Source organism: Helianthus annuus, chromosome 15, assembly GCF_002127325.2.
Source record: "Helianthus annuus cultivar XRQ/B chromosome 15, HanXRQr2.0-SUNRISE, whole genome shotgun sequence".
Classification (NCBI taxonomy): domain Eukaryota; kingdom Viridiplantae; phylum Streptophyta; class Magnoliopsida; order Asterales; family Asteraceae; genus Helianthus; species Helianthus annuus.
Window position 1 is genome coordinate 10255292 of NC_035447.2, and position 13752 is coordinate 10269043.

At 37.0% G+C, this 13752-nt stretch overlaps 1 protein-coding gene and 1 long non-coding RNA gene across 2 annotated transcripts; one reads left to right on the forward strand and one right to left on the reverse strand.

Annotated features, from left to right (window-relative positions):
• Positions 1 to 2908: 2908 nt before the first annotated feature.
• Positions 2909 to 4423, reverse strand: LOC110910551. The gene is made up of 2 exons (XR_002576248.2): positions 4265 to 4423; positions 2909 to 3166 (listed from the first exon to the last, which is right to left on the reverse strand). It is a non-coding gene; the product is annotated as an uncharacterized LOC110910551 (long non-coding RNA).
• Positions 4424 to 4983: 560 nt separating this feature from the next.
• Positions 4984 to 9518, forward strand: LOC110910550 (filament-like plant protein 3). The gene is made up of 4 exons (XM_022155182.2): positions 4984 to 6143; positions 6727 to 6907; positions 7057 to 8576; positions 9200 to 9518. Exons 1-4 carry the CDS (start codon positions 6030 to 6032, stop codon positions 9335 to 9337), a joined length of 1953 nt encoding a protein of 650 aa, XP_022010874.1. The 5' UTR covers positions 4984 to 6029; the 3' UTR covers positions 9338 to 9518.
• The last annotated feature ends 4234 nt before the right edge of the window (positions 9519 to 13752 follow it).

Below are 13752 nucleotides of genomic sequence, written 5' to 3' on the forward strand. Positions count from 1 at the left end.
AAAAGTCAGACGTTTAGATGAAAATGACAAAAAATCCCAAAAGTAAAGGACTATATGGTACAAAAAAATTATTTTGGATGAAAATGACAAACATACCCAAATCACAGGGACGATTTTTGCAATTTACTCTTATATTTATAATCTCCACCTTTCAAATTTCATGATTTTACTTTGACTTCAAATACACCATCAAACATTTTATTTTGAGTATCGAAATTCCTTTACCTTTATTATATTTTAATTAATAATCACATTTAAGATGTGCGAAACGCACCAAAAGAATAATATTATTTTTATATATCTCACATACACAAATTGTGTTCAAAAGTGATGAAAATCAACTAGTTGTGTAACACAACGTTTCTATGTTAAATTGTCAAAAGTCATCATTCATGATTGGCGCCGTTACCAATTTTAGCAAGAAATGAAAAAGTAATAATGCCAATAATATTAATCAAAGACAAAACCCAAATAAAATGGCAGGAAATATGGATAACAGTTGAACTTGAAGTCACATTCACATAATAACGACAAAGACATTTTAACATCAATTTGATGTTTAATGTCTCCATTACTTTTGTTTGAAATACAAAGAATACTACATCAATCAATCAATCAAATTTAAAATAAAATTTTCAAAACCAATTTTTATGTTTAAAACTACAACTTTCTATTTCTTAAAAAAATACATTTTCCAAGTTGTCTTAAAAGTTATATATAAAAGTCATAGCTTATTTTAGTTAATTTATTGTAAGCTATTTTTTCAACTTGAATTTGATATACAAGTTTTGATGACTCTATCCATTTTGGTATTATAAATTGCATGGTCCATCTAAAATGGAATCAATGTTTAAATTAATCATCCAAGGATTAAAAGTTAAAATTTAAAATGGTTTCAAGTTTGAACTTAAAATATATTTTCTTTTGATTGTGACGGATAATAAATGATTTCACGCCTAATAAGGTTGAATGTGAAGAAATATAAAAGCAGAAAAATAAAGATATGTCCTTGACATGTTTGATTATATATACAGAACTAAAGCATGCTTAAATAGAGAGGTACCTAACACTATAAAACATATATATATATAATCAAGTTACCACAACGCCCTAGTTTTCAATACTCGGTAAAATTGATTTACGTGGAAGCAGATCTCAACTTTTTCTTGACCCCACACTGATTCCGAGATTCAGATAATCATTAATCACTACTAAATTCAAACAGGCCCAATGAGGAGAAGACGTGTGTCGCGTGCAAACTTACACAAAAGGCACAAGTTTGTTGAAGCCTTTAATCGACACACATTGTGAGTGAAAAACGACCAAATAATGATGACAAATTTCACAATCCCCCGGAAATGAAGACAAGGAGTCTGCTCCAAAACACACTTAGAGCTCAAAGAAGTCACTAGGTATTAAGGTAGTCCACCAATGTATCCGCGTGGCGCATATAGTGCTAGACATGGGGGACTTGAAGTGCTAACACCCCCATTATGCCTCTCCAATGGACTCGAGATTGAAAATGCTAACCTCTAGAGAACCACACAAAATACGAACCGTATACATTCCCCTAAAGGCCCGACTTCACAACATTCATAGTTACCTCCAGAGCTACGTCTCCGGGTCACTAGTAACCATATTTGGAGTCACGACTCCATATCATCTAGAAACCATCCCGAGATCTAGGCATCAAGATCATCCACAAACCATCTATAGAGCTATGACTTCTAATCATCCATAAACCACCCATACGAAGTTGCAGTTGTCGATGACACTATATCACCCTTGAATTCCGACAGAATAATCATAAAATCTACGTAGCTATCGCTCTAGAGACGGATTTGTGCAAATCCGATGACTACTTCAATTCCAAACTCTTGCAAATCTAGAGACTACTGTAATTCCAAACTCTTCTCCGAAACATGAACAACAAAGCATCCATGAAAAACCAGTGGCGGATCCAGGAATTTTTGTCAAGGGGTTCACTTTTTTAAGTGTTCCAAAATCATATGTCCGAACATAAAAATATACCGGTCGTTTCGTCGGTTCGGGTCGGGTAAGGTTCATCACAAAATAAAAATACGATACAATAATGAAAAAACATCGTCATGATAAATTTAAAAAACACGTAACACAAATAAAATGGTCTTTACGAATTAAAAAAAAACATACCTAAAGTTGTTCCCTACTTGATGGGTTAATTAATCAATCACAACAATTATATATGGTACAACAAATTTAGTGGTTATCTAATTTGGAATATTCATTGCTTAGGGTGAAGGGAGTGGTTAAACATTTGGAATAGATAACTCTCAAATCACCCAATCACATAGCGTCATGTCAATTATTTACCTAATGCAAAAAGACATTGGCGGTGGTTTACCTAATGGGGTTTAGGTAAACTATTTAAAAAAAAAAAGAAAAATGTGTGATTGGTTGAGAAGGAATGGACCCCACCACACACCCTCTCTCTCTCCCCCTTTCCCTCCCTTCACCGAGTCGGTGAACCTTCACCGATTTCGCCCCCATTTCAGTAAACCCCATGCATCCCCGATTGGTAAAATTGGTTGGCAGTGGAGGGGGGTCGGTACCGAGTGGGTTTACCGCCCCCACTCCGTTAACCCTTAATCCACAAAAATTATCACTACTACAAAACAGATCTTTAGACGGGGTGATATGGGTTTTAAGACGGTGTTTTCAACACCGTCTTAATGTACACCGGTTTAAAATCAAGTCTTATTAGACGGTGTTCAATTTTAACACCGACTTAAACTTGATGAACACCGTCTTTTAATATCAAAACATTTCAAATATTAATTAAAACAAATATTTTTTTAACACCGTCTTATAAACATTTGCTGAAAAAAAAACATTTACAATAAAAAGGTTTTCGAGAAATACATCAAGCTTACCAATGGAACATTTTCAAATCAAACCAAAACAATACACATTCAAATCGGAAATAAACCCATAGACATCCAATTCGGAAATAAACCCGTCAAATTACAAACATTTGTTGGATGCATAACAAACTACGTTAAATTGTATAAATAAACTACATAAGCTAATCTAACGAGATACTTAACTCTCTAAAAAACTTCGGCATCAACGTCATCAACAAAACATCTATTTCATTATCCGTAGCCTCTCTCGTGTCGTGCCACATCTAAAATAAAAGTAGATAGAAAGAGTTATTACAAATCACTACAAGAAAAATACCTTATAGGAACGATATTTTTTCAGCTTATAGAGAGGACATGTTGTCTCTATAGGCATTTTTCACCTACAGAAACGATATGTTGTCTCTGTTAGGTTTTGTCTCTATAGCCTCGTCCCTATAGCCCAAAGAGTCGTCCCTATAAATGTCGTTGCTATAGACAAATTTATAGAGACTACATGTCGTCTCTACAAGTTTGTACAAAAAAAAAATGAAAAATAAAACTAATATTTACCAAATAAGAAAAACTTGTATTAAAATATTTTTAAACCCAATAAGACGACATGTAGGACACAATAGAAATAAAAAGAAAGCTGGTGTAGTGGTAAATCTCCCTCTTTTCCACCAAGGTGTCATGGGTTCAATCCTTGATAAGCCCATTTTTCTTATTTTTTTTTTTAAATTCTAGTTCAAACCTCACTTTAACTAGACCCGAACGAGGACCGACCCGAAAATGACCCCATTGAAATAAAATCCTGGGTCCGCCACTGGGTACAACATATTAATTAACGTATATAAATCTACAATTGTCTTACTAGCATACTTTAGTAGAATGAAAGTATTATAAAAATTGAGACTTTCAATCATCAACAAAAACATGTAAATCAACAAACATGTAATATTGAAAATCAACTAACATGTAAAAAGAATCATCATGACAGTTCCTCAAGAGGCCTGCAGACAGAACTCGGTTCTGATTAAACCCAAACAGAAAGTAAATTGAGGCGTATCGTGTCGTTTCCCAAAGAGTGTTAGAATTTATTAGTAACATAATAATTCTATGATTAAACCCCACTTCTGTATATACAAGAATTACATACTACAAACAAATTATAATAAATAAAATGCAGTGCGATCTACCAGTTACGAAATTGAACAATCAACAGAAACAACAGTGAGGATCTACCAGTGACGAAATGAACAATCAACACACACAGCAGAAATTGAAACGATCTACCAGTGACAAAATTGAATAATCAACAGAAACAGCAGAATTTGAACAATTTAAACAAATCAAACAAACAAATTGAACAATCTATAACTGACCTTAGCGCCGGAACTGGGAGCCGGAACTAGGAGCCGGAGGTAGCTGTGGAGAACTTGATATTGGCGGCTGTGGTGAAAAGAAAAAGGCGATATGTGTAGGGCATTATTATGTGGAGTAATTTGGTAATTTAAAAAAAAACCACAAAAAATCATGGAAAAACGGGCTTAAACAAAGTCGAACTCGTGACCTCAGTGTTAACAAGAGCGCAGATTACCAGTGGACCAGCTTGCTCAGCTGTCTAAAAAGTTCCCCTACAAAATATAAAGGGGTTCCTTTAGAATTTTGTATGTGCCTTAACACTATAAATTACGAACCGAACGGGTTCCTGGGAACCCCCTAACTGAGAGTAGATCCGCCCCTGTGAAAAACAACATGGATACCGCTACAACCTACAAGCATGATGTGCCCCATGGTAATATACCGTACCTCTGGTACGTGCCAAGACAACATGGTACACGCCCACGATCCATGACTAGAGGCTAAGACTAATAACATCATTCTCCATTAGTCATTCTACATCCTATTAAACTTGTCACATGACACAAATTCAAACATCATTTGAATGACCCATTCCGAACTTTTTAAACCTTTATACTCCTTTTTGGTTAGACAATATCCTAGAAAAATATTATCCAAAAGATCCCTAGATCACTAGAAGAGTTGGAGACTTCATGTGACATGATATTGTTAACCCACAAAAGTGATGATTGGTCTAAGAGAATAATGGGTGTCAGCTTTCTTTCTTTCTTTCATGTTTGTCAATTTTAGCACCTGCAATGCATGTGCTAGCGCACACCCCACACCAACAAGGCCAGGCGTGGCAATCACATCTTACGGAATAATTCAACTTAAACACCCCTCCCTTAATTGTCAAAAACCTGTGGTTTTCAAGCAAACTACTACCCACTCACACACCCCTCTTCTAATCTAACCTCACCCCTTATTGTCTAATCTTTCATCTTTCTTATTATTTCTTTATAAAAATCAAAGCTTTGGGTTTCATAGATCAGCTTTCTTGAAGTGCATCTGCTGTTGTTTGATGCATTTACATATGGGTATGGTGAGTAAATTGTAAGCAAAGATTCAAGATCAACAGATTTGAGCAACCCCATTTGGGGTTCTGTTTAAAGAATAGTTTGTTTTCTTGCTTAAGGTTCAATTTTGGTACCATTTCGGTTGGGGGGTTTTGTCTGTTTTAAGTTTAGGGTGTGTGGATTTGAACTACAAAATCAAACTGATTGTCCACATTTCTTCTTTACACAAACCCTAATCTTGGTTTTTGTGAAAAAAGTTCATGTTTTTCTTTGTGGGTATTTGATTTTAGGGGTTTTGGTTTGTGGGTTTTGATTGTTGTTCAGTTTGACTCTTGAAGTTGAATTGCTTTATGTGAAAAAGTTCATATTTTTCTTTGTGGGAATTTGATTTTAAGGGTTTTTGATTGTGGGTTTTGATTTGTAATTCAGTTTGAGTTTTCTTTATGTGAAAAAGTTCATATTTTTCTTTGTGGGAATTTGATTTTAAGGGTTTTGGATTGTGGGTTTTGATTTGTAATTCAGTTTGAGTTTTCTTTATGTGAAAAAGTTCATATTTTTCTTTGTGGGAATTTGATTTTAGGGGTTTTGGATTGTGGGTTTTGATTGTAGTTCGGTTTTGAAGTTAAAAGTTTTGGGTTTGAATGATTAAGATTGGTGAGATTGTTGATGAAGTGTGAGGGTGAGTGTGTGGGGGTATTAGTGTTTGGTTTTGAATCTGCTGCCGGAAACAATGGATCGCCGGAGTTGGCTGTGGCGGAGGAAGTCGTCGGAGAAAAGCCCTGGCGAAACAGAAAGCTCGGGCGGATCCATGTCTTCTCATTCTGAGAGATTCTCTGATGATCAGGTATGTTCAACTCATCAATCATGTTCTCATTTTCTTTTCTTTTCATGTCAAAGTTAGGTCCTGTTTGAGAGTCAAAACAGATGTATTATGAATCTGAAATTACTACTGAATTCACACGACATGAAGATAAATGCATAGCAATGTACGAAAGGCACGATATATTGAAATATTGAGTTAGGAGCGTAAGGGGTCTGTAATTTCATATGGGAGTATGAATTCGAATATAGCAGGTTCGTGTTTGACTTTTACAAGTCAAAGGATATTCACTTATGGAACACAACTATGTCGACTCTTAGTTTACTTTGCTCTAAGAGAATGTCAAGATGTACGTAATGCAGTTGCATTAGGGAAGAACATATGTAAATAACTTACTCCATCCGTTTCGAAATCAAACTCTAGTTTTGACTTTTAACTTTTAAGATTTAAATGTCATGCATTTTGACTCAAGTTAAATGATGCATACTTATCTTTTTTTTTTTTTTTTTGGTTTGATATATGGGGACTTTTTTTTTTATTTCATTGGTTGCTTTGTAGTTATAGTGTTGATTAAAATCTTATATATTTTTACTTTAATTCATCAAAGCTATATTCGAATCAAAGTTTTCAATCACCCGAAGTCACATCAAAGGCTGAACTACAACCAGAAGAACTCGAGGGTAGCGTAAAGACTCTATCGCAGAAACTATCCGAGGCTCTTCTGAATATTAGCATTAAAGAAGACTTGGTAAAGCAACACTCGAAAGTAGCAGAAGAAGCGGTCGAAGGTATACAACATCATTACCTATTTAATCAGTTTCAAAACCACCATTGAGGTCAAAATGAATTGACCAGTCAAAACTTGTTGAATCACTAATTCTAAATTCGAATTTTTAAATTTTAACTTACTTTAACTAATTCTAAATTTGAATCGTAGGATGGGAGAAAGCAGAAAGCGAAGTGTTAGCTTTGCGGCAGCAAGTCGAGGTTTTAACCCTTCGAAACTCAACCCTCGAAGATCGCGTATCTCATCTCGACGGGGCCCTCAAAGAGTGTTTACGACAGCTTCGGGCAACACGAGAAGAATACGACGAGAAAATGGAAGAAGCTATCGAAAAGAAAAAATCCGAATGGCAGACAACAAAAGCCGATCTTGAAAACCAGCTCTCTGACCTCCGTTCGCAACTTCAATCCGCCAAAAAAACTGAACCTTCTTTGACCTCCGTTGAAAAGTCAGAGAAAGAAATCTCCGCTCTAAAGCTCGAGCTTGCTTCAATGGCTGAAGAGCTAGAGTTACGGTATATAGAACGGGAGTTGAGCAACCAGGCTGCCGAACAGGCTAGCAAGCTGCATTTAGAAAGTGCGAAGAAAGCAACGAAATTTGAAGCCGAGTGTCGTCGGTTAAACGCAGCCCTTAGAAAAGCACTAGCTACTAACGGTCAAAAATCGTCGTCGATTGTTGAAAGTGATGATCTGAAGGAAACAAATGAGTTTGAAAGTAACCGAACGAAACCCGCAAAGGGGATCAATCTCATGGATGACTTCCTCGAAATGGAAAGACTCGTGGCATTACCGAAAAGTGATCCAAGTGATTCCTTACAATCCTTACAAAACCGATTGTCTGAAGTCGAAGAGGTTTTGAAAAGGGTAGAGAAGGAAAAACAGAACGTGGAGATCTCGTTGAGTGAGCGTGAAAACGAGCTTAAAACGTCAAGAAACGAGCTCAAAGTTGCTAAGTCAAAGTTAGTCAAGTTAGAAGCTTTGTTGATCAACGCAAATGATGCAAGAGAAACAACCGAGAAAGAACTTGTATCGGTGAACGGGATAGTCAACGTGCTACAAGAAAGGGTAAAACGATCTGATCTTGAGGTGGCGGAGTTGAAAAGACAACTAGATATCAAGCGAAGAGAAGCGGAATCTCGACTTGAAGATGCCTACACTAAGAAAATGGAGGCGGAGTCACGCGTGGCAACACTAGAAGCCGAGTTGGAATCGTTGACTCCGAAAGCTGACTCCTTAGAAACAGAAGTCGGAAAGGAGCGTGACAGGTGTCGGGAATTAGAAGGTGAGCTGGAATCGTTAAATACGAAAGTTGATGCCTTGGAAACAGAGGTCGGAAAGGAGCGTGCTTTATCGGGAAAGATGGGAGACAGATGTCGGGAATTAGAAGGTGAGTTGGAATCGTTGAATCTGAAAGTCGATTCTTTAGAAACCGAGACAAAAAAAGAGCGTGCTGTATCGGGAAAGATGGGAGACAGATGTCGGGAATTAGAACGTGAATTGGAATCCCTGGTTTCGAAAGTTGATTCTCTAGAAACGGAGGTTGAGAAGGAGCGCGCGTTATCGAAGAAGATGGGAGTTAAATGTCGGGAATTAGAAGGCGAGATTTCACGATTACAACGTGAAAATCAGTACCCGAAACCCGCCATCCGAAATCCAGAGAGCACGATAAAACAGGTCAGTTTACTATCTTCGGCAGCATGTTATATTACTGTTGACTATATGATCCTGATTATTTAGTAACATAACTAGTATTTTGACCCGCCGCGCGTCGGCGCCGGCGAAACATAAAGTAACTCGAATTTATACCGTCAAATATTTGACCTAACTCGTTTTCGAACAACATTTACATCAAAACGTAGACCAACCGAAAACGCACATGAAAATAAGCACGAAAACGTATTATATTTGACCTGGCTCATTGCCGAGAAAATTTACGTCGAAACTGAAACCAACTTGAATTTATAACGAAACGTATTTAAAAATAAGCTCGTAAGAAAAGTGTATTTTTACGTTAAAGAATGGTACCAAGCCTTGCAGCGGAGTTGAAACGTAAAGTAACTCGAATTTATACCACCTAGTGAAAACGTATTATATTTGACCCGACTCGTTTCCGAACAATATGTAGAGCAACCAAAAACGTACATAAAAATAAGCAGGAAAACGTATTATATTTGACCCACGTACATAAAAAAAAACACATAGAACTCGCCGGGGGGGGGGGGGGGGGTCAAAATGACAATTTACAAAGTTATGAACATTCTGTTTATGATGGAAAGCTTTTTAATACTTTGACACAGGATACTGAACTAGCATTGGCTGGTAGTAAATATGCGGATTGCCAGAAGACAATCGCTTCTCTTAGTCGTCAACTAAAAACGCTTGCAACGCTTGAAGACTTCTTGATTGACACGAACGAGTTCAGCAGACGTATTTGAGTTGAAGACTGCAGCCTTCTACCAGCAAAACGATGGCAAGTAAAGACGTTTTGGTTATCTTTTTTCTATATACAAAGTAACTATATTAAGATTTGTAAATTGGTGTTGTATTCAGTCACATTCATTCGTATACGAAAGATATTTCAAAAGTTGTGTTATATTTAGATGAAATTTCGTTTCATGGTGCGTTTTGGTGTCTACGTAGCCGGCTGCTGCTTATTACTTGAACCTGAAACTATATATATATGGTATGTATCTATCATCCAAAGGGGTCTTCTGTGAGAACTGAGAAGTAAAAATGAAATTGTTGTATTTATATTATGCCTGCCTTAGTTTTATGCAGGGCTGGCAATTTTACACGAATACACGACACGAACCTACACGAAGTTAACAGGTATCGTGTATGGTCTTAACAGGTATCGTGTACCAAACAGGTAGACACGAGATTACCTGTTAATTTTCGTGTATAAACAGGTTAAATACATGTTTACCTGTTAATACCCGTTAGTACACGATAAGAAATTAAATTAAATGAAACTCATCAGCCTTGTGCGTGTTGTGGGTTCCTTAATTCCTTTCTATTTTCATTCCTCATTCAATAAAAAAAATAATAAAACCCTAAACTCCCTCTGTGGCTCTCAGATAGCATGTCGTGTTCGTGTTTTTGTTCGTGTTAACAGGTATTAACAGGTAATTTTCGTGTATAACAGTCGAACAGTCATGTTAACAGGTATTAACAGGTAATTTTCGTGTATATCGTGTCGTGTTCGTGTTCGTGTTTGAAAAAAGGACACGATAAGTTATCGTGTCGTGTTTGTGTATGGGATTTCGTGTATCGTGTCGTGTCTTATCGTGTACAGGTATACACGATATGCCAGCCCTAGTTTTATGTTTAACTACTGTGAATGGATGTAAGTCAAAACCACAAGCATTATGTTCATATGTAGAATTAGAGTGAAGTAACTTTCTATATTAGTTATGAACCAAAGTGTAACACACCAACTTTAAAGCTATTCAAGTTCCTTGTAATCTTAAACTAAAAAATATCAAATCTACTAAAAGCACATTAATTATAATGATATATTTATGGTTCATATCCACTGAAATTGTTATTCTTTGTTGAAAATATATTGCAGAATTGTTGAAAAATAAAGTAAATTTGAGTCGAGTCATAATAGCTTACTAAGGACATTTTACATGATCATTGACGGATCCAAGAATTTTTTGCACATGGTTCCTTTTGGTAGATTCTTACTAATTATCACTACTTTTTTTTCCTCAAATTATACAAGGTTTTCACTAACTTTCTATTTTTTCCAAACCGATGGCGTTTCCGGAAACCTCTAAAACACCCCTGGATCCGCCCGGTACATGAAGAGAGGTATGTATCTAGGTGGGTAATTCCCTATGTCCCTGCTGCAGTTTCGGAACGGAATCTGTGGGTCGGTTCGGGTCGGGTCATGGGTCAAAATGGGTTCGGGTCAAACCGGGTTCGGGTCAAAACGGGTCAATTACAAAAAAAGGGTTGTTTTGGTTCGGGTCGAAACGGGTTCGGGTCAGAACGGGTTTGGGTTGAAACGGGATCGGGTCAGAACAGGTTTCGGGTCGGGTCGGGTTGGTTAAAAATTGCTTCATTACTCATTTGCTCCACACCTCGACAGTGTAAAACCTAAGGTTTGTCCAATTTCAATAATATTTTCAATTATTCAGTTCTAATTCCATCTCTATATCTTCTCATATGTTCACCTGTATGCTATATTACTTTCAATTGTCTTCATTTTCGATAATTAATTGAAATCAGCTCTCATTCAACCCGATCTGTAATAATTTCTTCAGTTCAAACATTTAATTGTGATATTAAGTTGATATATAGTTGTTTCTGTTGAAATTTTCTACTTTTGTGTTCTACATCTGGAAATATGAATGCATGTCTGTGTTTAATGTGGTACTAGAGATCGATCGATTATTGAAGCCGATGAAGCTTTGATTACTTACAAATTGTGGTTCGAAACGGTTCGCGTCGAAACCGTGTGGTACTAGAGATCGATTGATTATTGTAGCCGATGAAGCTTTAATTACTTACAAATTATGGTTCGAAACGGTACGCGTTGAAACCGTACGCGTCGAAAAGGTTCACGTCGAAACGGTACGGGTCGAAACGGTTCGCGTCAAAACGGTACTCGTCGAAACGGTTCACGGTACGAGTCGAAACGGTTCGCGTCGAGACGGTACGGGTCGAAACGGTACGAAACTCGTCTCGTGTGGAAACTCGTGTTGGCCCAAAACCCGTTGCGATCTGAAACCCGTCCCGTGCAAAAACGCGTGTCGACCCGAAACCCGACCCGAGCCGGTCCCGTTCCGATCTAAAACCTACGTCGTGCCGAAACCCATCTCGGCCCGAAACTCAGTTTGAACTGAACCCGTTCCGATCCAAAACCCGTTTGGTGCCATAACCCGTCTCGTGCGGATACTTGTGCCGGCTTGAAACCCATTCCGATCCGAAACCTACCATGTTTCTTTAAGACACTAACCCACATCGACCCATTTCTTTAATGTTATCGACCCGCTTTGACCCGAAAATAACAAGATGGAATTTCAAGTCACCCATTGTAACCCATTTAGTTAAAATATCTTACCCAAACCAACCCATATAATTTTAAAAGCAACCCAAACTGATCCACTTGAAAGGCTTTGGGTCAAGATTGCCCTCTCTAGTATTATGCAAACATCTAGCTCCTTGCTTGCATGCCTGCTTCTTTTGAGTTTATAATTAATTAAAACATGATTTTCTTGTTCAAAGTAGAAGCAAGACAAACTCATAACGAGGTTTATAAGAGCATCATCAATAGACTTGTTTTTGTTATTTATTTAGTTAACTTTCAAGTTAACCCTTTTGGCCCCTCATGTTTATTTTTGTTTCAAAAGAAGCTATAATTCATTACTCCTCACTTAATCACATATTACTAAGTAGGTTAACTATTCCTAGTTAACTTAATGGGTTCGGGAAGTCATAACCCGTTTTATTTTAAGTCCCGTTAATTCGGGCCTTCTATATACTTTGTTTTCTCAAAGTATTTATCCTCCTTTTAATTAACATCGAGTTTATTTATTTAAATCCTAATATTTACAGAGTTAATTTTTACCACTAACGGTATTTTACCCGTCTTCACTATTAACGTGGTTTGATTACCAAACCCGTTTTTGGGGTATTACAATCAGCAGCCGCCGCAGCATCCGCAGGGTCCGCCCCCGCTGCCAGTGGATCCGCTACATGGTTACCTGTACTTGAAGTTTCCTGATGGTACTGATGTCGCCGCTCATTCCATGAAGCTTAGGAGGATGCATCGGACAACATTTGGCGGTCGACTGGGGCGCACTAAAGATGATTGGTGAGACGACTAGATACCGTGCGTTCGTTCCGCTGGATTCGTCGTGGGACCATCTTTTTGAGTTATCGCACATGTCGTCTTACAGAGATGTAAGACCCTAACACGTTTTGATCGAAAAGTCGCAGCGGAAATACGTACCATAAAATTTCTTTCTTAGAACGTTCCTTTATATTTGAAAATCATTTAAAAACATCTTTATGTAAGGAACTACATTGTTTATCATTCGTTAACGTGTCAATAATAACATACTAATACAGATTACATGACCACCCATTCCGTATGATCCATGTCTCTATCACTCGATCTTCAATCACTAGCTTTCCATCATGTTGATCCATGATTCTGTACCACCTGCGCTCACCACATACATTCGTAACATTAGAATACATTATATATATAAACAAGATTCATAATCATCGAGTCTCGTTACGTTCTATTCTCATATACTTTTCATTCCGTTATCTTTCTAATTTAAGCATTTCATCTGGGTATCTAATCATTGGTGAGACTTCAATAATGTACCAGCATTACATTTCATTCTCAAGGAGCACTATTAGTAACGTAAAAACCCAATGTATTGAAACCATGTATACATACATACATGCACCATTCTATATGGGCGATAATTCCTACTTTGTGCATACGTACATTCACACGTATATTCATACATACATATATACCTACATACCTATATATATTTATACATGCCTACATACAAGCTCTTGCATACTACTTACAAATCTCATATGATTATACTAACATATCCCAATAAAAAACATTCATATACATAAGTCTCATACGTATTAACCTACTTACATATTCATTTCTAAACATGCTTACCTATGGATCCATTACTAACATAAAGGTAAATCCATACCCATACTTATACGTGCCTTTAGACTTATTTCCTTCCCTTAAAAACTTACGTACGCGTTCATCGTATCTCATAAACACTCTACAATGAGTTTGGAATACATTTTGGGACTCTTTAAAGGTCACTGTTTTTCTACAGCTTCGTTCTGTCAT

Bases quoted from the DNA above. Each gene is read 5' to 3' on its own strand.
- LOC110910550 (XM_022155182.2), top strand. From the start codon at position 6,030: ATGGATCGCCGGAGTTGGCTGTGGCGGAGGAAGTCGTCGGAGAAAAGC. The intron at 6,908-7,056 runs GTATACAACATC...TTTGAATCGTAG, and splicing joins AGCAGAAGAAGCGGTCGAAG to GATGGGAGAAAGCAGAAAGC. The intron at 8,577-9,199 runs GTCAGTTTACTA...ACTTTGACACAG, and splicing joins CAGAGAGCACGATAAAACAG to GATACTGAACTAGCATTGGC.